Source organism: Thermobia domestica, chromosome 9, assembly GCF_964235325.1.
Source record: "Thermobia domestica chromosome 9, izTheDome1.hap1.1, whole genome shotgun sequence".
Classification (NCBI taxonomy): Eukaryota; Metazoa; Arthropoda; class Insecta; order Zygentoma; family Lepismatidae; genus Thermobia; species Thermobia domestica.
The window spans coordinates 246,494,948-246,522,732 of record NC_137462.1 but is presented as its reverse complement, the minus strand read 5'-3'; the positions used below and the strand labels follow the sequence as shown (position 1 = coordinate 246,522,732).

General features: G+C 35.7%; 1 protein-coding gene across 1 annotated transcript in view; it reads right to left on the bottom strand.

The window, feature by feature from the left end:
- Positions 1-9,827: 9,827 nt before the first annotated feature.
- Positions 9,828-27,785, bottom strand: part of deltaCOP (coatomer subunit delta) — a 31,412-nt gene continuing 13,454 nt past the window's right edge. Inside the window, exons 4-11 of the mRNA XM_081725968.1 lie at positions 25,103-25,282; positions 23,622-23,830; positions 22,824-22,982; positions 20,699-20,864; positions 19,615-19,762; positions 17,501-17,612; positions 14,958-15,159; positions 9,828-11,314 (exon numbers count right to left, since the gene is read on the bottom strand). Coding sequence (XP_081582094.1) covers positions 11,225-11,314; positions 14,958-15,159; positions 17,501-17,612; positions 19,615-19,762; positions 20,699-20,864; positions 22,824-22,982; positions 23,622-23,830; positions 25,103-25,282 — 1,266 coding nt within the window. The 3' untranslated portion in view covers positions 9,828-11,224. The remainder of the gene's footprint in view (positions 11,315-14,957; positions 15,160-17,500; positions 17,613-19,614; positions 19,763-20,698; positions 20,865-22,823; positions 22,983-23,621; positions 23,831-25,102; positions 25,283-27,785) is intronic.

Genomic DNA, 27,785 nt, shown 5'->3' with positions numbered 1-27,785 from the left:
CAATAAGTTTTAAAATTTAGTATTCGCTATACACGCAAACTCACAACTTAACGGTACCAATGTTAAAGGACATCTACGGTGTTACTCTTAACACCGTAGCATTTACTGACTTAAAAAGGGTTTGATCAAATGAACTGGTATATTTTTGTGAGAGAGCTAAAGATGGTAGCCTTAAAGCTGAGAAGAATACGAACGGTACTGATAAAGAGTGAGCTGTACCTTGAAGGAACTGAGTTAGGAAGCTGAAACTAACACTGCTCCTTATATTTACCCTGTAAGTCAGTGCATTTGCGACATCTGTCCTACAGATTCTGAAGTCCCTACAAATATTCTTTTATTATTATTATTATTATTGCTAGTGTAGCCACTCACGTGCAGCAGTAATTGCCTCCTGAACACTCCTAAAAACGTTGTCCCTTTAGATGTTTCTGGAAATTGAGGAACAGATGGTAGTCGGAAGATTCCATATCAGTCGAATAGGATGGATGGATAACACTGTAAAGCCTAAAGAGATCAGTTTTACTGTTGTTTCAGCTGCAGTGTGTGACGAGGCATTGTTATGCAATATCATGAATCCCACTCTATATGACCAGACATATAGCATTATTTTTGGTTCATATTCGGTGTTTCCTAGATGATCATGCCAAAAATGGCTTTCAGATTTTCACGCACTGTGTAGTGCAACAGACCTTCCAGTAGGTTTTTCTACTTGCAACACTAAAATTATCAGTTTTAAATGTTGTAACCCGTCGTTTAACTGTCGAATATGAAGAACCAGTCACCCGGAGTTTGTGACATTTGTTTACAAAGACTTGTTTTCATCTTATGATCATCTTCCTGAGATGCCATTTTCACTTTGTTCTTGAAAACGAAGAAGAAATTAAAATCATACTAAGTTGATTTTTGCAACATAGAAACATTGACAAGTATACCACAAAAATGTCAGCGTCTATTTAATAATTTTAGTTCATTAAATCTGCCTAGACTAGACAACCAAATGTTTTAAAATTCTAAAATAGAAGTGAGAATGCTTAATGGCGTCAAATAGCTTAAACACTGGCCGACAGTAGACACGAATAGCAACAGTCACCACCATCACCTTCATCCTCTTTCTCCCTTGGATTAGTGATCCTCCATTGATTGTGGATTATACAATTGTAGTATCATAGAAATATTGTTCCTGTGAAATCCATCCAGCCTCTTCGAAGATGCTGGGAAATTCATTTCCTGTTGGATTAATCTACATACATGAACAGCTACAAACATCAAATGCATATACAAGGTAACCAAAAAAATTCTTGCCGTACTAGAACAATGATAAACAAAGAGCAATACAGTGGAAAGTCATATCCTTAGGTTTCGAAGTAATCTCCATTAACATCCAACATTTTTTACCAACGTTCCTGCAGCTGCAAAATACCTTGGTGATAAAATACAGCGGTCGTGAATGAAAACAACTCCGTGAATGCGTTCCCTCATTTGCGAAAGATCTCCCACGGAGATGGTGTCGGGAGAATGAAATAGATTGCGCAAGGTCCACTGAGTATAGTGCACGGCACATAGTCTCCCAGTCAAGTTGCTGCAGAGTCTTCAGGGTCCTCTTTGCCACCTGTGGCTTGGCATTGTCGTGCAGGAACAGCACATCCTTGCGATTAACCCATGCCGGCTCCTTCTACAGCAATGCACGGTGCTTCCTTTCAAACTGCTGAGAGTAGAGGTCAGTAGTGACGATCTGACCAGATGAAAGAGCTTGTAATGCACGATTTCTGGAACTAAGGCGTGGCGGTGCGTTCGTTCACGATATTCCCCCCAAATGCCTGGCATATACGGCAGCTGACAGGTCCACTTTAAAGTCGTATAACAAACATACGCGAACAACTGCTTCGATATCTATATTTCCTTTGACATTGGACGAACTATGATTGCTGTATGTGCATGTATTATTAAAGTTCAGTGGTCAGACTAACTCCCGATGACAGGCAATTGTGTCATTTCATTTCCTCTCATAGCACATAGTTAATGTGACGTCAAAAGTGGCAAAAACTTTTTTGGTTACCTTGTATTTTATATTCTGAGTGGCAAAAAATTCATTTTATGAAAGCATGTCATATTCATCCGAAAACCCTCTCACTTTGGGAACAAAAATTTGTATGTATGCATTGAATATAGTTGAACACAAAATTCAAATTATCATTTGATTCTGGCGTGTACAACGTCAAATTACATGAAAATCCATGTGAAATTCATCCAACGTTGGAAAATGAGAAGTCACTGGGAAAACTATCTTTCCCATTAAAAAAAACAACCTAATATTGTGTTAAATATCTTGCTAATCAAAAGTATCAAGTTACCAGTTGACTGCAGATAAGAGAGAATGCTTCATTTGATTAAGAAATCCCTCGAATCCGACCGCTAATTTCCAATCTCTTTAGAAAAGTCAAAATCCATCCTTTAAATATTAGACCGATCATAAACATCGAATGGGCATTTAATTCTGTATAGAATAGTATTTGTTCCTCGAACTAAACTCTTACATCTATCGAACCATTCGCAACAGAATTTCTGATTTTGGAAGAACTTTACATGAATGTTAAATCAACATAAATCAGGTTCGGGCCCGGGAAGTTTTTTTTATCATTTCACTTTGACAGTAGAACTTAGGGGAGGGGGAAATATATAGAAATAAATAAAACTTAATAATTCTTGAACCACCCGACAGATCTCAATCAAACTTTCAACATGGATGAGGCCTGGGATGGTTTTCATCATTCCACTTTGACGGTACAACGTAGGGGAGGAGGAAGGGAGAGAGAAATTAAAAAAAAAAAAAAAAATTCAAAATGAAAGTGACTGTACTCTTGAACCATCCGATCAATCTCGATCAAATTTCCAACATAGATAAAGTTGGAATTGTTCTTATCATATCACTTTGATGGTGCAACTTGGGGGAAGGGGAAGATATTTAAAAATGTTCGAAAATGACCAATATTAGTGTCGAGTAGATAGTTTTCGGAGTCGCTGAGATTAACAGTAACACTTCTGATCCCGTTTTAATTCAAATTCAACCCCGCAACTTAGGGAGGGGAGTGGGAAGATATATAAAATGATCGAAAATGACCGACATTAATGTCGAATTCACAGTTTCTGGGGTCGCTGAGATGAGCAGCGATACTTCCGATACCGTTTAAATCCATGTCACTAAAAACAAAGACAATATATTTCACGGGTACCAAACAAATGAGATAAGGAGTTGTGCATTTAAATTTTTTATTTTGATTTAGCGAAGCAGGTAATCGATGCTAGTATTTGACAAACGACAATTCATTTAGGCAAGAACTCTGCCAGATCCAACTGCCCATTCCCAAGGTAGGAAAACCAATATTATTAATTTAAAAACAAAATCAGTGAAATAAAATTTATCCATGTTTTTAATGTTGGACTACAACGAATCTCAAGTTAGGTCAATTTTTGTTATTGAGAGACCTGACACACACTTCCAGTAATCGTTATTCAGATACCTCACAGACACGTCCAGTCATTCATAATATAAACTTTCTCAAAGATGTCTACTGTAATATAGAAGCGACATTAAGAGTGGAGGAAGTGTGCTAAAATCGTATTCGAGATCTTAGCTGCTGTTTTACACGTTTCATGATTTCTACAGCCCGGAACAGTCTTTTCTTTTTGGGTATACACTGACAGAATTCACAATTTTCATTAGCTTTTAAGATTGTTGAATTAATGTCCCTTTCAGCAGTGAGGCTATATGAGATGTGTACCAGCAACTTCATATTGGTTGAGAATCAATTTCCAAGCTCCCAACGGCAGTCGAACCCGGGTTTCCTGCACCGAAGGCGTGTGCTTTAACCATATAACTACGAGGAAGCTTCTGAACTCCTAAGACTTATCTACCCAGAATTAGTAAATTCACTGTTGACAACAGCGTTTCTACTGCTCCACATGCCCTTTCCCCACTCTTTGTACACAGCATAATCAAAGATTGTTGAAAAGTTAAAAAAAAAAAAAAAAAAAAAATGCGCAAGTTTAGTACGCAAACAGGTGAACCAAATGAGATAAATACTGAACGAAATATGCAGAAAAGATTGTAGTCATGAAATCAGTCGATAACTTGTAGATTTTGTGATTATATATAAAATCACAAAATTACATGTTACCGACTGACTTCGTGGCAGCCCTTGCCGAGCCAGGATCTACCAGCTAGCTTGTAGCACTTGTATTGCAAAATTATTCAGACAGTGCATAGGATTTATCATGTAAGATTCCACTGAGGAGAGATTTTTGCAATTTCGACGGGGAAGAGGGGTCGCAATTATCTTGAAGTGGACATATCTTGGGATCTCTGAATGTCAGAGATAAAATTTGGTATATGAACTTCTCATTATAATAGACACGTGCATAAGCATTTTCTGATATTTGACCTAGAAGGAAAGGAAAAAAGGAGTGAGAAGGAATAAAAACGGGTGGGAATTACCACTGTAAGATTTCCATATCGGAATTCGGTATTTGGACTTCTCATTTAAAATGATTAAACACGTATTTCATGTTTTCTGATATTTTCCCTACAAAGGAAGGAAAACAGGCGGGAATACAAAACAATAGTGTCACAATTGTTGTAATTGGATGGTCATATCTCGAAATTCGTTTGAGATATATGAAATTTGGTATTTAAACTTTTAATTTAAAATAATTCAAAGCGTGTTTCAGCGTTTATTGATACTTCCCCTACAAGGAAAAAGAACTGGGAGAAAAGAGAGAGTAGGGGTTGCAATTGTTATGATAAAATAAGATGACCATATTTTAAAATTCTTTAAGATTAATAAATCCATGAAAGTTGGTATTCAGGCTTTTAATTAAAAATAATTAGAGACATGTTTCAACATTATTTAATGTTTCAGTTAGAAAGGAAGAAAAGAAGGTAGGGGTTGCAATTATTATAAGACAGCCATATCTCGAAATCCTTTAAGATTAGATATGTTAGGGACATGAAAAGCGCTAGGGTCTTTCCAGCTAGCTGAAGGCTACTATTATTAATATTAAACATTTTGTATACAGTAGAATACCGAAAACTCGGCCTAATGTGGGCCGAGTTTGTAAAAATGCCGGGTTATCGAGAATGGGGTTAAAAAAGAATACGAGTGTTTCCTCAAAAAATAGAGTAATATACTTGTATGTATTGGTTGCTTGAGAATACAACAGAGAATATCCTTAAACAAAGGAAAGTACGTCTTTACTATACATGAAAATGAAAACTAACCCTGGCAAATGTTGCAGGTAGACTGAACGCACGCCGGCGCCAGACACGTGGTGGAGGAGTGGGAGTGTGACGTGAGAAAAAATGCGGGAAAAGGGGATACACGCACGCGGTCAATGACCTTGAATGGGTCTACGCGCGGGTTTTTTCACCCTGCCAGGATGTGGCCGAATTATCCGGACTGTTTGGTTATCAAGTAAGGAGTTTTAGGGACTCTACTGTAATTTTAATAGTTACTGTTCATTAACTTTTCCATTGAAATAAATATAATTTTACCGATGGTGGAACAAAGTCATCGTCCATTGATTTTTTAAGCAATCTTTATTAAAGTAGTTTTTGTGAAAATTTCAGGGAGTCCAACCCCACATTTGATAGCCCCATAATTTAGGAACCAAAAGCTTGCATACCGAAATATTTCACAAGCCTGTATAGAAGATCAAGGAGAGAAAGAGATCGGTTGAATTCGTTTGTTATGTAATGAAGTTGTTGTTAACGTTTGAAGATAGGCCTATATGAATATCGGATGTAGAAGAGAACATACAGTAAACCAAAATATGCGACCACAAACAAAAATATAATCACCGAAGTATGAAAATAAGGGACGAAGCACAGTGTCGAAGCAGGTTTGCTCAGGTGGAAAATCAGAATAGTATCAAACACGAAACTGAAATGATGCATGCTCTTGGATTGACAATTAGCAGGCTCACTTTTCTGATGCACGTATTATTGTATCACCTCACACATTATTGGTAGTCAATTTTTCAGTGTTGCTGTTGATAAAGCGCTCCGCAGTGAGTTGGTACTGTATGTACTCTTCTACATCCGAGATTTATATAGGAATTCATATAGGCCTATCTTCAAACGTTGGCAACACTGAACATCATGACTTCACAGGTATGGTTCTACTCATAATTTGATTTTCTACATGTTATAATTTGTGTTCCGTGCCATTTAACAAATCTTCATTTTGTGCTTAGTTGGCAACACTGCATTATATATGATATTGAGCATGTCTGTGGGCACAATGTTTGCTTACTATACTGTTGTGTAAATGTCATTTTGATTACTTTAATCATTTTGAAGTTCTTCCTGTGTAAGTGTATCTTTTGCATTACTATCTTCACATGATTCTAGATTCTTCTTTCCTTTGTATCTCCTGTGTTTCTGGGTGTCGGCCCTTAAAACTTTGGATTTCTTACTTTTTTTTTCACTTCTCTATCGATTGCATATTGTTTGATTGGGCAATGCTACTATCAATATAAGATGTTCCCTCGTGAGGTTAAACAAACAAAAGGACTATTTGAAAAGGAAGACGTGGAAACAGGTTGTTACAGAAGAAGGCAGAAAGATGTACAGGATCCTGCGAGTTGCGAAGGGTGACAGAGCAAGGGAAGAGTTTTAAAAAAGAAAATGCAAGAACATAGAAGAATTAATGAGTTGGGAAATACGAGGAAATGTAGAAGGTGGTGAATTCTATGGAACTTCGAAGGAAACAAGGGGGTATTACGATGGCAGTAGAAAATAAGAATAGGAACATAGTCAACGAGAAAAATGAAGTCTTAGAAAGGTAGAAAGAATATGTTGAGGACTTAAGAAGAGGAATAAGAGTAGGAATAGACCACGTGGCCTAGACGTTGAACTAGAAAATGAAGCAGGCGACGATGATAAAGGGTTTAGCATTCTTCGGGATGAGTCTCAAAAACTGCTCGTATATCCAAGATTAGGAATGGCACGGAAATCAGGATAGATAATATATCAATCAATTCATTAAGAATATGGGAGACAAGGGCAAGAAATAATTGATCCGACCGTGCATTGAAATATATGAAACAAGAGAGTAGCCAAAAACTTCCCAAAGATAATGATAATACCGACGGCTAAGAAAACGAACGCAAAGAGATGCGAGGGTTATAAAGCTTAGTCTCATATCTCATGCAGCAACAATTTTGTTTCGAATTCTGAACAGGTAATATGGAAGAACAAATTAAGTTGAGGAACAATTCGGGTTCAGGAGAGGTAAGGGCACAAGAGATACAACTGCATTATTAAGGGTGATCGGTGAAAGGTTTATAGGAAAAGAGAAAGAAATGTATGTCATATTTATTGATCTAGAAAAAGCTTTTGACTGCGTAAATTGGGAATTGTTGGAAGTTCTAAACACGGTTGGGTTGGAATGGAAAGATGGAAAACTGATAAGGAACTTACATATGAACCAACAAGTGTTAGAATAGGGGAGGAAATGACAGGAGAGTGCAATTGGAAGGGGATGCTCTCTATCGCCAACAGTATTCAATATCTATCTAGAAGAGAGAATGTAAATGAGCCTACAAACTGAAGACGACATTTCAGTAGGAGGTAGAGTGATTAGGTTATATAGTTTGCAGATAATATGGGGTCAATCCATTTGAAGTGGTCCAAATATAGTGAAAGTGGTTGCTCGACCATCTCCGAAAATTATAGAAATTGGAGGGTGATGAACTTTGTGTATGAGATCAATAAGACTATTCACGTTGTCGTATGTACAAGTGTTCCTCAATGGCGGCCTTTTTTTTTTTGGGGGGGGGGGAGTGACATTTTATGCATTTGCAAGCATGTACGAAAACTAGTTACGACGTACGAATCAGATGAACACGAAATAAAAACGAATGTTTACAGGAGAGACTGAGGTATACGGAGAATATATACTCTTACTTCTAAATAAATATGCAGGGTTGCAAACCAATACATGAAATCACCAGAAAAACTACAGAAAATGGCATTTGTAAAGGGGCTGTATGTTGGAATTGCATAAATTGGAGGGTTCATAAGTTTTGTGCTGAATACTATTGCATGTAAAGAGTCTGCAGAAATATCTACAACTATGATACTACTGGTGCCATCGATTTATGGGGTCCGAAAGCTGGAGTTTGTAATTTTGATGGCATTTTTGGGGCGTAATATTTCACGAGGGCAAGTGCTGAAAATTGCTGCTTAGTCCAGAAAGTAATTCTGTATGTGAACATACTGAAAAAAAACAAAACATGGAGACGCGAAGAAAGCACTACATGACGATGGTCCTAGCCCGGAAAAATTTAAATGTTTGGATATGTTTCATGTTAGATCTCAAAACTAAGCAGAATTCAGCAATTAGGCCCACTTTCGTTTGTGTTGTTATGCAAAAGCTTGGCAAGTGGCGTTTATTCCGCATTTCTACTCCATGGTCATTGCCACGTCTATATGGGAGAGGGGGTTAGCTCCCCCTTGCACCCACGACACCTATCGTAGAACTGGATCGCGGTATTAAGGCACTTAATATATCAACAGTGTCATTGAAATCCAATTCCACTTACGGAAGTTAATGTGTTCACAAGGTTGCGTTAAATAGCATAGATAGATGTAACGTAACGATTGGAAGAAAGGGGTCGGTGTCAAATATAAAAGTAAGAAGGGAGAAAATGAAACAGGTGACTAGTTTTCGATACCTGGGTAATGTTATTACTGATGATATGAAGTCTGAACGTGAAATAAAAGCAAGGATAGGAATGGCGAAAGAAGCCTTTAGGAGGAAGAAAAGACACTTTTGTGGGACCTTGAATAAAGAGTTAAGAAGACTCGTACAGTGCTTCGTATGGAGTATTGTGCTGTATGGATCAGAAACATGGACATTACGAAAAGCGCTAAAAAAAAATGACTGAAAGCTTTCGAAATGTGGGTGTGAAGATGAATGGAGATTATTAGCTGGGTCGAATGGAAAACGAATCAAAAGGTGTTAGAAATGATGGGGAAGAAAATAACAATTTTAGATGATATTAAGAAGAGGAATAGAAACTGGTTAGGACATCGGCTAAGAAGGGACTGTATTGTGGGGAACAGCCTAGAAAGTATGGTTGCAGGAAAGATGGGAAGGAGGTGAAGGAGACTACAATAGTCGATATCGAAACAAAAAAAAAAAAAAAAAAAAATCGTACATGAAGACGAAGAGGTTAGGTTAGCGGAAGACCATGGACAGGGTGTCTATAAGTCACGAAATCAGAAAACGTCACGAAGTCAAGAAAAAGTCACGAAATTTAGCTTTGGGGGTCACGATATTTTTATAAGTACAAAGACTGGAAAATTTTATTCTATAAATCGTCAAAATTCACCACCAAAAATGTCTGTGGTTGGCTTTAGATGCTACCAAATCACAAATAAAGAACGCTTCTATCGCATGCATAAAATTTGGCCTAACTTAGACCCAAATTCGCTGTTGAGAATGTTACGAAATTTTATGGTTTGGTAAAGAGATCACGAGATAGTCACAAAATTTCATTTTGGAATTTTAATAGACACCCTGATGGAGGATGGAAGCTTCTCAGTTGCAGCAAATGACCTGCCAGTAATGGAAGAATATCTATGATGATGATGATGATACTTCAAATAAGGTAATCTTGACACTTGAACACACTGTAATTTCTGGAACAAAGTCAACATAATAACTAAATGAATGGAGACGTAAATTTTTATGTAGATATCGGGTTAAGTATCAACCTCTTCAAGTTCATATGTTGGTTTCTTTAAATTCCGTGTGAAAACACAGTTAAACTTATTTTTAAATTTATTCCAATCGTTTACAAATAACTTTAATACAGCGTAGTTAACAAATAAAATCAAGTACTTTCGTAAACATGGCTTTGTTTTTCTACTATATACATTTGCCGCTACCAATTTCGCCCTACACCGAATGTTGGTTGGTCTGAAATAGTGCTAAATGTAGTAACACTCAGGTGTTCTTTACTTTCAAATGCTTTACTGACGACAGGAAATCTCTTTGCTCAAGAAATAACCTGAGATATGCTCATGTAATTAATTCAAGGAATGCTGACTTTTCCATAGTCTATAAATCTATTTTGATTGCACAAAATACAGAATATAACACGTTTTTATTTGATAATATACGGAAAGAACTTAACTTTCTGCTCCAGTTCTTCATACAGTTCAGCAAACTGTCTATTACACATCTCAAAATCTCATACAAATCCAGTTTGATATATTACCTCAGGTAAATATATTGTTATTCATCATCGTAACGTAACTGCTCCCAAGCACTGATTTTAAGATGGACAAGGAAATATTTCTACAATATTTTACATGTGTGTGCTAGTTTCTAACTTGGGAACTAAAATAATTCCATTAAATTAAATTATAAAATATACATATACTTGATGTGCAGAGACGATTAACCTATATAAACTTTATAGTTTAAAAAAAAATAATAATAATAAAGAAAAACTCAAAGACGGTCGCTTCATTGCTTAAATTAAGTATACATTATTTATCTGAAGACCACCACATTGAATTTTTACAATACTTCATTCAATGAATAAAGTCCCGATATGTAGGTGTATGACTCTATGCGCGAGCATTTTACATAGATAATTCATTAACTGATCTCAAGTATATTTTACTTTAATACTTTACACACGTTTTAATGTTTATAAACAACATTTACTGGGTCACCAAAATATTGTGCTGTTACATAACAGGAAATATTGTTTTCACTATCATTGTTTTGAATGCATCTTACGACAATTAACCTTTTTCCCTTTATTTTTTTTTAAGGAAAAGAAATGTATACGATCTTACACGGATTACATTTCAACTTGATGACAGTTACTTTTTTAATTATTTTTTTTCTTTCTTTTTTGGCAAAAGGAACACTTCAGTTTCTGTACATAAGGGTGAAATATTTTCTCACACCAATTGTAGCTTCAAGTCACTTTCATGCATCCATCACTCAGCATTCTTTCTGAACGTACTACTATTAACACCTGTGTACTATACCTTCACTGTTCATGTGAGAAATATTGCAACCACTCTTGGCAACGTAACGGTCGTTTTATACTGTTCCTCCAATTCAATTGATCTTATATATATATATTCAGAATTTTATCTCAGGAATTTTCATTTTTCCCCATTTTAATTATATATGCATATTTATACAACTTCGTATTTGTCTGTAAAGAAAACTGTTTCCACTGAGAACTTCACAGGAGTTTCATCGTCCACCGCTAAGACTTCAGCAATCTGAAAAATTAAATAAATGAAAGTACTCCTTTGGTGATTATAACAAAAAACATTACAAAAATACACAGTTATTAAACTTAATATATATATTTAAGTTGTTTACTTAATTAAACGACTCTTATATGTGATAGTTGTTATATTCGGTTTTTAAACTGACGTGCAAGAGGACATTCATCATGACTCAGATACTGTACTCCTGATCTACCGAGAATCACTTACGGTATTTAGCAGAGAAAGATGTATTCTCAATATATCCACGTGAACCCTGATGGCATTACCATGCTTCGAAAACAAACGTCTCCTTCATTTTGATGACCGAAGCCTCCAAATACGAGCACTATGGGTGTTTTTTAACATACAATTCGAAATGAAAGTATAGCTAAATTGATGGACAGATAGCACAATTATTCAAAACAAGTTTTGCTGATCATGATAAAAAAATTTGGTTGTTGTCTGTACGGTTCCTGATACAATTATTTAAATAATTTTTGATTAGAGACTTTACTTAATTAAGAACTTACTGTAAGTTACATCGCTATGATTTCTTCATGATAGAAGATGTTATCTAAACAGATTTGCTCATCAAGCTATTAATATAGTATTTCGTAGTGCGCTTCACGGAAACTTTACAAGAGTAAAAAACTGAAGTCACTGAATTATGTATTTGATGCCGAAAGCATTCCACATGTTCTGGATTAGATATAAGGTAATTATGACAACTATATGTTAACACTACAGAACTTCAACAAGATTTCCTTCGATTCTCCATAAGAACTTCAACAAGATTTCCTTCGATTCTCTATAAACTCCCGTGTGTAACTGCTACTGAATTAAATCAGTTTTTCTGTTGTCCTAAATAATCCTTTTTTCTTCTCTGTTTTTCATTAAAAAATTGTTTATTGCACACGATTCGATTCTGATAGAACCAAAAGTTATCTAAAGATACGGTTCAAAGTTAGTTTGTATGACTACAAGCAAAATAAATATATAGGATAAAAGAATAAAATAGTTCCTACTTGCTAGCTGTTGCAGCATTAAAAGTTAAGTGTCTTTTCATTATGTGCAATTATATTATTTCTTATTTTCTGACAAATGATTCAATTCTTTTTTCGCTTCGTGATTTTTTTTTTTTTTTTTTTTTTTTTTTTTTTTTTTTTTTTTTTTTTTTTTTCCGAGGGTGCAAATAACGAGTTGTAAGTTTCATAGACAGTTAGTTTAAAGCTCACGCTAGAGAATGAGATAGTCTAACCGTCTATTGCCTTGGTGGAAGAAGTGTGGTGAACGTAGAAAATTTTCTCGTCTTTGAGTGCGTGTTATACGAATAAGGGGCAATATCGAGTAGTCATATTTTTGTGGGCTAAACGGAAAACTACTACAGAAGTTCACAGATGTGGGTGCTGAATAAATGGATAAGCAGCTCTTTAAAGAAAGCCAGTAATTCATAAGACATTATTTCACATTTGGTCGCTCTGCAACCGCTGCAACGTAAGTCACTGTCAATGATTGACGAAGTAATTCAGAATGACCGATGGATCTTTTTGTGATCATTAGCATAGAAATTTAACATTTCTACTATACAGCACAGTAAAGTATATTGTGCATGAATCTGGTTCCATCACACTTTCATATCTTTATAGTCCCCTGATAAGATTCATGGGAGGTCCCGATTCAAGTAAAGATCAATCCATTGTTCGAAAATGTTTGTTTTCTAACTGGTTCCATACTTAAGGTATACTAAAACTGGTTTATTAAGAGAAATGTCTCATGCAAACTGATTCGATTCAGCTAGAGTATCAATAAGTTGTCCGAAAATTGTTGTTTTATGAGTGGTTTCATATTAAGGAATACTAAAACAAGTGTATTACTGAAAGAAATGTCTCGTGCATTCCGATTCTTGCGTTAACAAATACATAAGATACGTAGTTTTATATGTGTATGTTTTAGTGTATTTGGTCTAGGAATTAATTCGTGCGGGTGGACAAGAGATGGCGCAACGAACGGAGCGTCCCACAGTTCCGTGTATCCACACATGTGTTGCAAACCCCTGTCATCGCGTATCGTTCGTAGTATAGGGCAGTGGATTAAAGCGTCAACAACACCAGTTTGTAGTTAAGTGAACATGGCGCAATTTGTGCCTGATAAAGTGTTTTTGCGGGGTGTCCTGCTGCATTACTTTAACATGCAGAAAAGTGCGACTGAAAGTCATCGTATTTTGGTGGAAGTGTATGGTGACCATGCTCTAGCTGAGCGAACGTGTCAGAAGTGGTTTGCACGGTTTAGAAGTGGTGATTTCGGCTTGGCAGACCAAGAGCGAGCTGGACAGCCAAAAAAATTTCAAGACGAAGAATTGACAGCATTGCTCGAGCAGGATTCGTGTCAAACGCAGGAACAACTTGCAGCAGCATTAGGCGTTGATCAAATAACAGTCTCCAAACGCTTGAAAGCCATGGGAATGATTCAAAAGATATCACATTGGGTTCCACATGAATTGAAAGACAGAGACGTTGAAAGACGAAAAACCATTTGCGAATTGCTGCTTCAACGACAGATCAGAAAGGGGTTTCTGCATCGAATTATTACGGGTGATGAGAAGTGGATCCATTACGAGAACCCTAAACGAAAAAAGGCCTGGGTGAAACCAGGTGAACCAGGTCCATCACAACCAAAACGAGATATTCACTGTGCAAAGGTTATGCTGTGCATATGGTGGGATATGAAAGGTGTGGTGTACTATGAGCTGCTGCAACCGGGTGAAACTATGAATGGAGAACGTTATCGACGACAATTAATGCGTTTGAAGCAAGCTGTGGCCAGAACACGACCAGAATGGGAGAACAGACATGATAAACTTATTGTTCAACATGATAACGCTCGCCCACATGTCGCAAAACCGGTCAAAACCTATTTAGAAAATGTCGGATGGGAAGTTTTACCCCACCCGCCGTATTCACCAGACGTTGCTCCTTCGGACTACTACTTGTTCGATTGCATGAACAACGATTTGATTGGACAGCGGTTTACTTCTTCAGAAGATATCGAAACATGGGTCTCTGACTGGATCGCTTCCAAGGATGAGGACTTCTTTCGCCACGGAATCCGTACATTGCCTGACAGATGGGCGAAAGTGGTGGCTAGCGATGGACAATATTTTTCTTAAGGTATTTATGTATTTTGTGTTTGTACTACAGCTTCAATGTGTGCGTACCAACCGCACGAATTAATTCCTAGACCAAATAGTTACCTATAAAAATTTTGAAAGACAAAAGATGGTGTGTGTTATTTCTCCGTTTCTCCTTGTATGTATAATATGAACAAAGAAATCTGGGGAAGGTATAGAAAATAAATTGTATGTCAAATATTAGAAACATTAAAATATGAATGTAAATTCAAATATAACGGTTTTCGCTTATTCTTCGTCAAATAGGAAGGAAAGAAGTAGGAAGAAATAAATATTAAGAAGCGGCAATTGAGGAACATCGTAATTATCAGGTGACTACAGTAAGACCTTTCTATGCAAAGTTATATTATTTACGCTAAACAAAGAACAAAACTCAGACAAATTTGTAGTATGCATCTAAAACCATCTTATTGTCTACAACCCTTTAAACTACACACTTAGAAAAAGAAAAAATAGTGTATGTACCTTCAAGTCAGCGTAAGATTTCTTTGAAACGAAGGACACTTGGACTGGAAAGAAATCGTTTGGCGTTCCATTTGCACTGAATTCCAAAGTACCTGATTTATTTGACACATCTATCAGAGGTAATTGCCAAAGGAGGATATTTTTACGAGGTTCGTGTACATATTCCCCGTCACATTCATTCACTATAGGTGCTGTTCCCATCCTGAAAAAGAAATACAGTAGTTGTATGTGTTCTGATATCCTTAAACAGCACACTGTCAATTATACGTGAAAATTTCGGGAAGACAAGTTTTTGAATCAACTTGAAAATTCCCTTCTTGCTCTGCTATTCCATCACATCAAGGATTTCAGAACAGGGTTCCCATACAGTTTTCCAAAGTATTTTCCCTGACAAAAGATCAATTTTTCCACTTTTTCATAAAGCCATTAGCTGAGTTAACTTCCTATAAAATGGGACGGCCTATTAAAAATGACAACTATATATATATATAAAATAGGTCTACGCGAACATATACACGGTATTAAGGCTATCAGCTGTTGAAAAATTTCACGGTTCAACTCTAAAGACTGTCAGTAGATCCTAATAAAATTTGTATGGGACTTGCGAGAAAGTATACTCTTTGAAACTAAAGAAGAATAATCAAAATCTGTGTTAAAATTATTTGAGCATTAACACAATGCAGTCAGTTGATTACCATATAAACACTATCACTTGTTGAGGAGTTTCAGGGCCTAATTCCGATGACTAAATTCTAATGAAATTTATATGAAATTACTGCGAGAACATACTTTTTCAAACAATATGTAAGTCAACAAAATTGAGGCACCTGTGTCGAAATTATGCATGATCATTCACAGAATTATCGTATCAACAATATCAGCCATTGAAAAGTTTTATAGTCTAGCTCCAAAGACTATGCTTAAAAAATTAAATGCAATCTTCCAGTTTATGTTCTTTAAGCTATAGGAGACGGATGATGATGGAGGAATTGGTGGAATGAGAAACAGAAACGTGAGTACCCACGGACACGATGTTGTCCACCACAAGTTGGCCGGGACTCCACACAGCGGAAATATATATATAAAATATATATAAAAGTGAGTCGGATTGATATTTTTTTAAGTCGGTTAAAAAGATATACGTCATCTCAGTTCAGAAGGTCAGAACTCTCTCTGTCTGCATTAAAGGATTCAAGATGCTGTAGCTCAACTGATTTCACAGTTATGGCACAACACACTTTGATAGAATTTAATGCATTTTTCACCTATTATTCTATATTGTTGTATTGCATGATCTCTACATCTCAAATAATCTTATTACTTCAAAGTTACCTTCATTATGGTGAACAACTACTTGGTTTCCCCTGACATTAAATAACTTTTTTTTTTTTTTAACCTGACAAAAAAGTTCCCTAATTTTCCAGGTCTGTGGAAACCCTGCAGAAATGAGATCAGTTGATAAGGTATCCACTTTTGTGTTTAATATATGTTCTCCCTTCTCCCATATTATTCTTCTTTAATAGAAGAACAAACTGATGGTGTTCTAAAACGAAGTGCACAATAATGGAGATTTCGTATATATTTCTTTTGTAGTTAGAGAATGAGCATCTGAATGATAAGAGGAGAATTTTTACTCCTCAAGTATAATATTAATAAACATCGATAAAATGAAATGACCAATAATTTTTTATACTTCTCACTGCTAAGAGAAAAACTGATGTCATAAAATGTATCAATCAATATTTCAGCAATCATTTTGTAACTAATATATCGTAAGAGACTGGTGTATCAGTGGTAACGCACTTATTTCTGGTGCGTACGGTCCCTGGTTTGTTCCATGCCCATGTAAGTTTGTGGTGGACAACATCGTGTCCGTGGGTTTTCTAGGGGTACTCCCGTCAACCTAACACCTTGGTATTCCACTGATTCTTCCATCATTCACTTGCCTTAATAATCTGTTTCACATAGCCTAAAGGACGTTACACTTAACGACTTCATTTTTACTAATATGTCGCTACAGAGTCAAACTATTATATAGCTCTTATAGCATGAAATTCAAGAGAAATGGAATTTAAAAAAAAAAAAAAAAAAAAAAACTTTTTTTATGCATTGCATTGTATTAAACTATAACGATATTAACTGAAATCTCCTCTACTGTATGGTAAATTCCATATATAATTTTTTCTTTAATATGTTATTTTTCAATCACGTAAGAACTACTCATAACATTATGAACTTTTCTCGCGATCGTGGTGATTCCAGCATACACTGGAGTAACTTATGATTTCTGAGTAACTTGATCTTAGTTCTTTTTTAGCACTGAGGCTACATACAAAAGTACGTACTATTTAACGGGAAATCTCTTCATCGCGAATAAATCCCGGTTTTCCGCGCCCCAAGCGAAATCGTTGCTCACTATGGACGGCCTGATTTTACAATCTAAGTAAGAGTCATAGCAATACTGTATTTCTTAAAGGTCGAAAATATTTTTCTTGTATACTAGTAAATGAATCATGTATCCAAACAACAGTGCTATTACTTACGGTAGCGGGATAGTAATGCAAACGTCATTTAATTCCATCTGATCATGTTCCAATTCGTATTCAATGTTCACATCGCAACCTCCTTGTCCATTTTCTGATGGCCAACAATTAACTGAAATTAAACATTTAAAGTTTTAATACGCATGTAGTGTCACCTTATATTTTGACAGATTATATATATTACTTTAAAACATGTATCAATTGACCCTTCTTCCATTAATATTCTCCCCATTCCGTAATATATTGTTTACGAGAAGGAAGATATTACGTGTACATAAATCAAATAGATCAGTAATATGTGTTTTAAAAATGTACTATTACAAGAGTTGAAACTTGCTGCTGTAAAGCAAGGATTTACGGAAAAATTCAATGCAACATTCATCTGCGGAGTAAGTTTTATACATTAAAAATATAAATCCAAGATAATTTATAATACGATTAAAATTTATGAAGGAAGAAAATAATGAACCATAATTATTATATGAATAAGGTATATATATGGTGTGGGATTTAGAATTTAGATCCCTATTCCTTCTTGAACATATGTATTAAAAGCAAAGAATTCGCTCGAGCGCATGTTGTCACCTAATATATATTAGAAAAAATTCAAATAAAGCATCGACGAGAATAGCTAAATTTGTTAATGTAAATGCATAATCACCGATGTTTCCAGTGCTGAAATTAAGACCGAGATTATCATTTCGAGTGCTAAATTTAAGACTGATGTTATCACATAAAACATTAAAAATTATGCTAGTCTGTCACTGCGTTTCAGTGTTATTGTTTTGCACAACTGGATAAAGACAATACCTATCTTTTCTCCAACGACATAAATCCTAATCTGCACCCTGATTCATACGAGTATACTTTAATATTTCGTATTTTATAAACAGCCTTCGGTCTACTTCTTCCCATAAATGCTCAATCTCTGCTTTGAATAGGTCCCGTAAGTATCCTCACCTTCCTGTTTTCCTAGAAGTTTCTGGCATGAACAGAGGTGTACTTCGGGTCATTGTCCTGCTGAAAAGTCCAGTTTCATCCCATATTATCTTTAGAATGAGTCAATATGTGCGTCTTCAGGACGTCACAATATTAGAAACGATCCATAGTTCCTTCAACAGGCGCAAACGGACTAACGCCCGAACGGGAGAAGCATCTCCATACCATGACATGCTCGCCGCCATGCTTAACAGTGGGTACTTGGTACAGAACATAGTTTCTTGCATCGATTGGTCGTCGAACATATCGAATCCCATCGGAAGAAAATACACTGAATTTACTTTCATCGCTTCAGAGTACACGCGACCACTGTTCAGCTGTCCAGTCCTTATGCGCTTTGGCAAACTCAAGTCGGGCCTTCCTATTCTTTGCAGATATTAATGGTTTTTTTGCTTGGGCGACGGCCATAAAGATTCGGCAGTCTAAGGATCAGTTTCACAGCATTGTTTGAAATTTCCACGTTGTGAAACGCACGCAGCTCTCTGCTGATATCAACAGCAGTCCTCTTCGAGTCGGCCTTTGACATCTTCCGTATAAAATTTTTAGTTGGAGCGTGATTTTACTGGGTCTACCGGTTCTTTGTTTATTATCTGTAGTCCCTATTGACTGTTGTTTCTTATTCCAAATATTTACGATTTGTGTGGACAGACCAAACTCCTTAGCAACCTATGCCTGAAACTTGCCACTCTGTAAACCAGCGATTACTGTAGTTTTCAAATCTCCCGAGTACTTCTTGACTTGAAAGTCACAACAAAACACAACTTAATGTAAACAAACAGCATTAGATGTAAACCATAAATGCTGACGTGAATTGTATTTTTTCCCAGCGTTAAACTACAGCGTCAAAATACTTTTTGACCGACCATAGTGATGTTTTTTTTAGTTTTGTATTCATCACTGTTGGCTGATTTCTGACATGTGTTTACACAGACGTGTGCCATTGCAGACAGAGCTGCGCTGGTTGAGTAGGGAAACGCACTATGCGCTCCTTAGGGGCAAAAATGCGATTGTCAAAATACTTATTGTCGCTACTGTACATAAATAAAACTCATGTTTCTCAATACACTAGTGTCTGTCAGCGACAGGAAATAAATAAATAACTGAACAGAACTTACTAGATAATGGAATAAAACTTTCGTCCTGTGTTTGAAATCTCCATTTAAGGACACCAACATCTGTATGTAGAGGAAAAGGTTTCGCTGGGTTCTTCAATCCAATTTGCGATCTCAGTTTGAAAAGTTCCTTATCAACATTAGGATGAGTCTGAAATGATACATATGAAATACTCTTCAATTTTTACCTCATTTGACAGTATATTCATATACATATATACATATTATTCATCCAAGTATGCACTTGAGAGAGAGAGAGAGAGAAAAAAACAAAAACACGACACTAAGGAAAATTACTAGGAAGAGCAAAAGATCAAATTAAAATAAGACGTTACTAACAAACAAAAAAGAATATTTTTTGAGTAAAAAAAAAAAAAATGCCATTTGACGATATAGCATGCTGACGATGATAATTAATTTGGGAAAGGTAAATGACTAACTTGTGTTGGTAAATTATTGTTCCTTCGTAGAAAGCAAAAATAATTATCTCCAATCAAAATTCAAATATGTATGTATTTAGTAATTATAGTATTCCAAAACATGTCCATCTTAACTGAAATTTTATGTTACAAACTAATATACACACACATATTATATATATATATATACAAAATGGAGATGATCCTAGTACTTTTAGCATTTTATCGTATTTATTCGATTATATGTCGATACCCTGGAAATCAAAACGAAAATATGTAGTCTTTTAAAATATTTTTAGTAATCAGTTTTACTTCTTCTAATATACTTAAACATTACACTGTAACTGATCAATTCATTTAAAAATTATTGACGAATAAAACACTTGAAGGAAACCCACATTTGAATGTGAGTATACAACACAGGCATGTCCTCTGTTGCATTCGTTCACGTCTTCTGATGCATTCATACATTCATTTTGGTTTACATTAAATATCATGAAAAAACAATCTGGGAGGGTATTCCAGATCCATCATTTACTCAAGTAAACTACATTCGAATTTGGTAAATGATCTACAATAGGTTTGTCATAACATATAAATGATAAATTTAAAAACGTATTTATCACAAATATAACTTAAAAAGAATTGCGTGAAAACTTTCAACGTACCTGTAGCTGAATTCCTCGTGAATCATTATTTTCAAGTTGTACTCGAATTCGCCCACACTTTTCATCTGCTATACGAAGAGTTACCATTCCATGCAACTCAAAGTTCTGTAAACCACCATCACGGCCAACACGAATTTGTAATCGCTCCTCTTCCCTCAAATGGACGCTGAAAAAATATTTTTTTTTATTAAATTATTTTCCAAAGAAAACATGAAACTCAAAAAACAAAAAACTGCAATTCTACAAAAATAGGTATTTTATCTACTGATACGGATACGAAACCCACACAATACTGGCTCCTCTGTAGTCAAATGGATAGTATTATTGGTTTTCAACTGCATGGTCTCGAGTCCCATCTCCAGAAGGATAGTTCGCATTACGTTACAAGGTATTGTAAATTACGAAACTAAACAACAAATATTCCAGTGTAAACAGCTATAGCTACCATAAATCCCGAATTTTATTACATTTTTATTCACGTTTATGTCGATTTAAATAAAAATCATTACGTATCACTTTGATTGTTTTAACATAAAACTCGTCCGTATTTGCCACTTTACTTCTTTCCTCGTATTTTACGACCTGTATGCATCTGATACCAAAAGCAATTTGTGCTTACGTAGTGGTTCGTTGAAATATGCGGTCTTTTTCTTTAGATCTGCACCTATTCTTCAACGGACAGCTCAGATCGGCTCTTTTTATGAAAAGCAGACTAATGGACTTCCTCGTTATCGTCAATATTACCACATCTCTTCATTCAATTTTTTATTTCCCCTTCTCTTTGTAAATAAGAAATAGGTTTTTATTCTTACAAATTCCTCAGAAGAGCTGCATAACTTCAGTTTTCTTAATGTATTAATATTTCGCTAATCTACTCCACGTAGACCCGATTTCATTGTCTATCAAAAAATGGGAGATAAAGATATGCTGCACTCTGATTGGTAGTTTAAATAATCTTTCTTAACCGACATTTGAAACTGACCCCATAAACGTCCTAAAAATATATATGTATCCATATGATTAGTCTATGATATTGTAGTCTGAGGAGAAACTGACGAATGCATCCATATCAGTCAAGAGAAAAATGAAGTTTTGGTCATTCAAAGAAAATACATCAACACGGTAAACAAGTAAAATCAAGAGAGAGGTCACTCAAGACTATATATTTTGAAATACTTAGGTCCACAAGTGAAGGCAAAAAATCAAATGAGAGGAGAGATTACTCCAAGACAAGCAATATTTAACCAATGTATGAAATATCTTACATAAAATTGAAATGTATGTAAGAAAGTTAATAAATATTATACTATGTCCATAATAATTTCACTGCAGAAGCATCGATAACAAAATTGGAGCAGAATCCGTACTAAAAGAATGAGATTATTCAAACATCCTCGGAAAAACAACAGATTGAATTCAAAATGAATCTGTCAGGAATGCATTCGACCGAGTAAGGATCCAAGAAGTAGTGGAAAAATCTAAACTAAGCTGATATGCATGTGAAAAACAAACACAAAACTATATATATTTATAGTATAAAACGATCATGTTCCCAACACCAATAGCCGGTGAAAGTCAGTTTACATTAGTTACAGGACATAAGATGGAATGCAAAGTTGCAAACCTCTGGTAATCTAACATGCACTGCAAGATCTCAATAATTAACACACAGTATTTCATTAATTGCATATTAAATCCTATTCCATAATGAATTATTGTTATGTCATGTATGTTATGAAGTTATGTCATGTAACTTCAGCTTAATTCATTAGTGAATTACAACATATCCAGAAATTGCATACTGGCGCTTTCTCAAATTTCCTTCGAACATGGGCACTGGATCGGTTACAAATTATCACCACCTACTTTGGCGTTGGTCCCATTCTTCGCTCCCTTAAGTTATGAATAATTTAAATTTTAACTAGAATCTATCATAATTGACTGCCAATCCAGTTAACTTATTTCTTTATTTGTTTATACACCTATCGATATCTCAGGAACGGTTAAACCGATGAGAACCAAATTTGATAGCAACCTATAGTTGGCCATTTACCTCCACGTCAATTTTCGTGAATATCTGAACACTGTAAATCTCATGTAAAAAAGAAAAAAGAAACATACGTACTCTTCAACGTTTTCAAGAGGTGAAGGCAATTTCGCGGCAACTGTTTTACTGCTCGGAGTCAGTACATTTTCTCCTTCTGACTTCAACTGATCTACAAATGACTCTACATCCCGAGATTTGCTGCCAAGCTTCATTGCCTTATTAGAGGCTGCTGGTTTCCTAAAATAGAATAAACACACAAAATTTAAAGGAGAGAGAAATACACATTTTGCAAACATACACAAAATATGTAACATACTGTAGTATAGGATAAAGAACTGTTTAGTGTTACCCAAGTTATAGTACAATATCGGCCATCCTTTTTAACAATCTGCACCTGTTGAGTATGATTCCGCGGAGAGTTCCGTGTTGGTTGACTACAGTTTAGAGAGAACAACTATGTAGAATTCACCAATCATTCAGATGTGTCACCAGTTCTGCTTTATAATAACGTAACTAATTCCCTCATAGTCAGGATAAGAACTTGTTGATATTTTCTTGTAATATCTACTGATAAATCATTATTCCTAACTCTAAATGGCTGATATAAGGCAGCAATTCAACTTTGATATTCGGAAAAAAACTTGTGTAAACAACTACAGACTGAAGGAACAGAATAATCAAGCTGTTTATTTTTACCTTTATTCTTTATTTTATTTATTTATTCTTTATTTATTATATACTATTAAGTATTAAGTATATACTATTAATTATAGAAAAAACTTTATTTTTTGGAATAAGTTGCATCAGATTTAATTAACCGAAGTAATTAACCAAAAAACAAAAATTATAGTTTTAATGATAAAATATTCCACATACGGCAATGACGAGAATGTAGGTTTTGGCAACTCTGATGGGATTGAAGCGACATCACCAATAACGGGAGATTGTGAATAAACAGTATTGCTGCCAAACCCTCCTCCACTGAATCCAGGACTCTTCACCCCTTTCTTTGCAGCCTCCATTCTCTGGCGCTGGAGCTCTTTTGCTTTCTCCCGCATTTTATTTTTCGCTTCTCTTTCTTGTGTCTGGAAAGCAAAAAATAATGGTGTCACAATAAATTTTCATTTGGAACACACAATCTAATAGATGACAATACATTTAAACCACCATGTAATTACTTCTCTCTTTTAGGTCTTCTATTCTATACTTTAAGAACCCAGAAAGTTTAGTCATAGAAATAAAAGGCCACTAATGATTTCTACTTTGTGCTAATCCAATCCAATATATATATGGGTTCTTGCTATTTCCTCACACCTTCCCCTGAGCCTAATCAAAAATCTTCCCACTAGGGATTTCTAAACTAAAATTTTATCAACACCGAGAAAATTTTCCCATCCATAATCTTGACTCAATTTTACTGACGAGTATGTATTAGGGAGTTTGCATTATGTGTCCCTCTCGTTTACATGTTTCCGAAAACCCTAAGCTTGTGCTCATTCCTGTGAGTTAAGGGACAACTTTTAAATTTACGTAATATGTCACGACTATTACACTGTTTCACGTGGCTGCAGTCTCATAACACACACACAATTTCACATCAGTCTACCAACACACAATTTCACATAGATAACTAATAGTTCTCATTTTCTTTTCTCCATCTCGGATATTGCGTTTGTACTGTAGGGGCAGAAACATGGACATTTCGCAAAAATTACGAAAAACTACTGGAAGCTTTCAAAATGTGGGTGTGGAAAAGAGTGGCAAGAATTAGCTAATTTTTACATAGCGCTCACTCAGTTCTTTCAGTTTAAATTAGATGAAAGTTTAACGCAACCATAAAGGAAGAGGAGTAGGTATATTAATAGTCGGTATTTAAATTATCTTGATTATTTTAATAGTTGGAAACAAATATGTTAATGTTAGAAAGATCTAATAGCTCCCCACCCGAAGTTGAATTTAGAACATTTTTTGGATCTGTGCGATGTGTTTTCTTCCTTTAAACCTATGAAACAACAAACGCATTACACCAGAAATAATGTAATTATCAATGTGCAACCTTATTACAAAAAAATAATTTAAGCGGATCTTCATCTTTAATCTTTCCATAATTAAAACAATCATAAAACGTGAAATATTGAGTTGAGTTGATTTTAGTTTAGCGTCCCTTTCAGCAGCGAGGCTATATGAGACGTGGACCTACTGATTAACGTGGAATCCGAACCACATGAGCTCCCGCCGGGAATCGAACCCGGGTCTCCCACGCCAAAGGCGCGTACGCTAACCGCTTAGCCACGGAGGAGCTCAAACGTGAAATATGATACCCTTAAGAGAAAAAGAAAGCTTTTCACAAAACTTACCTGTCGTACGGCTTGATAAACCTTCTCTTCGTGTGAATCCATTTCTACAAACGTTCTTATCTGAGCAAGGTTTACGCTCTCTCTATATCCCAAAGCTACAATTTCATCGAAAGCGAAAATCAAATTGAAAGCATTTTCAATTATCTCTGATTCTTCCATCGAACGACAATACTCAGGAATCTACGGAAGAGAAAAGAAAAATTGGAAGTGATACTTTGATTACTTATTTCACAGAAATGTACGAACTAAATATTTGGTAAAATATTTTACCATTCTCTATGCAGTATAATGTGATGTAAATAGATCCTGGGTTCAAGTCTTGGTAGGTGCCCAGTTCTACCTCTATACGGCAAATAGTGAAACACACCATAAACTATGAAGAAAAAGGGAAGAGTTTCCAATAACATGTAAAAGACTTCTAATATTGATCTAATTTTCGACTTTTATATCACCATCTTCACTGCCTTAGTGCTATGTTGATAACAGTGAATAGCATGGACGCAGTCTAGTACAATTCATGTGCGCAGTAGAACAGACATCGGTGGTGCAAAATGGGAGAAAGCTCTGATTTTCAAAGAGAGAAAATTGCAGTTTCATAATTATCTGGAGCAAGTTTATCCAGTAGTGCCAGTGTTTTAGATATAATGAGACGAAGTGTGCAAGGTGATGGCAGCATTCAGAACTCATGACACGACTAACCAGAGAAGAGCCTACCACTGAAGAGGAGGCAGAACTAACTGTAGAACTCAAATTAGCACCTGAAACGACCTGTTCCTTCAATCACAGTCCGACACTTCCTAACACAAAATCAGGGGTCGGATTGAGATGTCGAAATCTCTGACTACCGTGGCAGCCGAGAACATAAAAATGATGATACCGACAGCATCCTATTTCTAACACTAAGCTGAGTTTATGAATGGTAAACATGCATCACTTTCAGACTGGCTACTTTCTACCGTTCACGGCGCCGGGATGCACTTTTACAGTTCTCAAGGTAGGAATTACCGCCAGTGACTATGTGAACATTTTAGGTCACCATCTGTATCCTATAGAATAGATGTTGCTCTAATAATGACGCAATCCTCCAAGACCACTCCCAATGCTAGACCATTTTAGGCTTGATATAAGGAATATCTACATCCAGTCTGCTCAGTTTTCTGACTTAATACTCAGATTTAGATAGTGTTGGACACAAAACTTAAAAAACTGAAACCGATTTTTGAAAACTTTCAAAACTACTTCGGTTTTCTATCAAGTCGGTTTTGGTATTTAAAAAAACGAACCGGTTTGAAAAAGCCAAAACATCAGTATTTTCTAAGAAACAGTTTTTGTCCATCTCTACTTTTAGATGAGCGAGTTCGACGCAATTTCTCCCTTCATTATAGGTGACGCTACTGAGTGCTGTACTGTATGTAGAATGCTTCACTATTCTACCGAAAACGGTTCTAGTTGTATGCCTCAAAATCCGCGACAAATACAAACTCTACTACAGGCTAATGTGATCCAACTGCTTATTAATCAGTTAAACTGGATTTTGTTTAGATATTTTCATTACTTTTGTAATTATTTGTACACTGAAGCCAAGGAATCGCGAATTTGGAATACAAAGTTATTACTTACCAGAAAACAATGAAAATATAATTACATTACAGAAGTACCCACTGAGCCTGTCCAGTCAAACGCTTTATCAGTTAAAGAGGGAAAAATAGAAACAAAAATTAAAGACGAAAGAAAAAGTCAAAAACCATCCCGGTGGCGCCATACTGGGATGTAAGGTGATGTGATCGTGTTATCAGGTTACGTTGATGGAGCGTAGAAGACGAAGATTACAGTAAAGGACAAATTGGTCGGTAGACGTGCAAGGGAGTGAAGATATTATAAAGGAAGGAAAAAATGAAAATTACTCGCGAAAAAATGGGTAAGTTGAATGATTTACAAATTGAGATATGATTGTGATCACACGTGTATTAGTATAACTTTAGATGGAACATAAAGGGGATGTTAAAGTTAATAAACCGAAATATCAATCGCCAATGTTTCTATTTACAATTTTAAAGCTGGATCCTAGGCCTCCCTGAAGGGCGGCCCTGGGGGACACCGCCGCAACACCATTCGATATGCCCTATGGCATTCCCTTTTTTAATTTTTGTTTGGTTCATTTATGTTGAAACGTTTTTCGAAATATTTCCGTGGAAAGATTAAAATGGGCCACTCTGTATAAATGGACCTCCCCCCCCCCTCTCTCTCTCTCTCTCTCTCCACTGAAGTACGAAACCAGTTGTCGATTGCAGTTTTCGGACCAAAGTCCTAAAGTGAAGGGCCATTTATGAAAATTGTTAACAAATCATCCAGTGACCTACTGAACACTGGTCGCCAGCTCCAAATTTCTAGTCTCCAATGGCGACCGGAAATTTTGCGCCCTGATATATATATATAATGGACCGAATTAAGAACTTATTTTTTTCAGAAGGTTAAAAAGCCGTACGTATCTCAGTTCGGAAGGTCAGACACACCATACACTGTCTACGTTAACGGATACAAAATGCTGTAGGGCAACTGATTTCAGACTTAAGAATCCAACGACAAATCATAAGACAACACATCTTGATACAATATAACACATCTGATGTATTATTCTATACTAGCTGAATTACCCATACTTCGCATGGGGGTTGTATTTGGA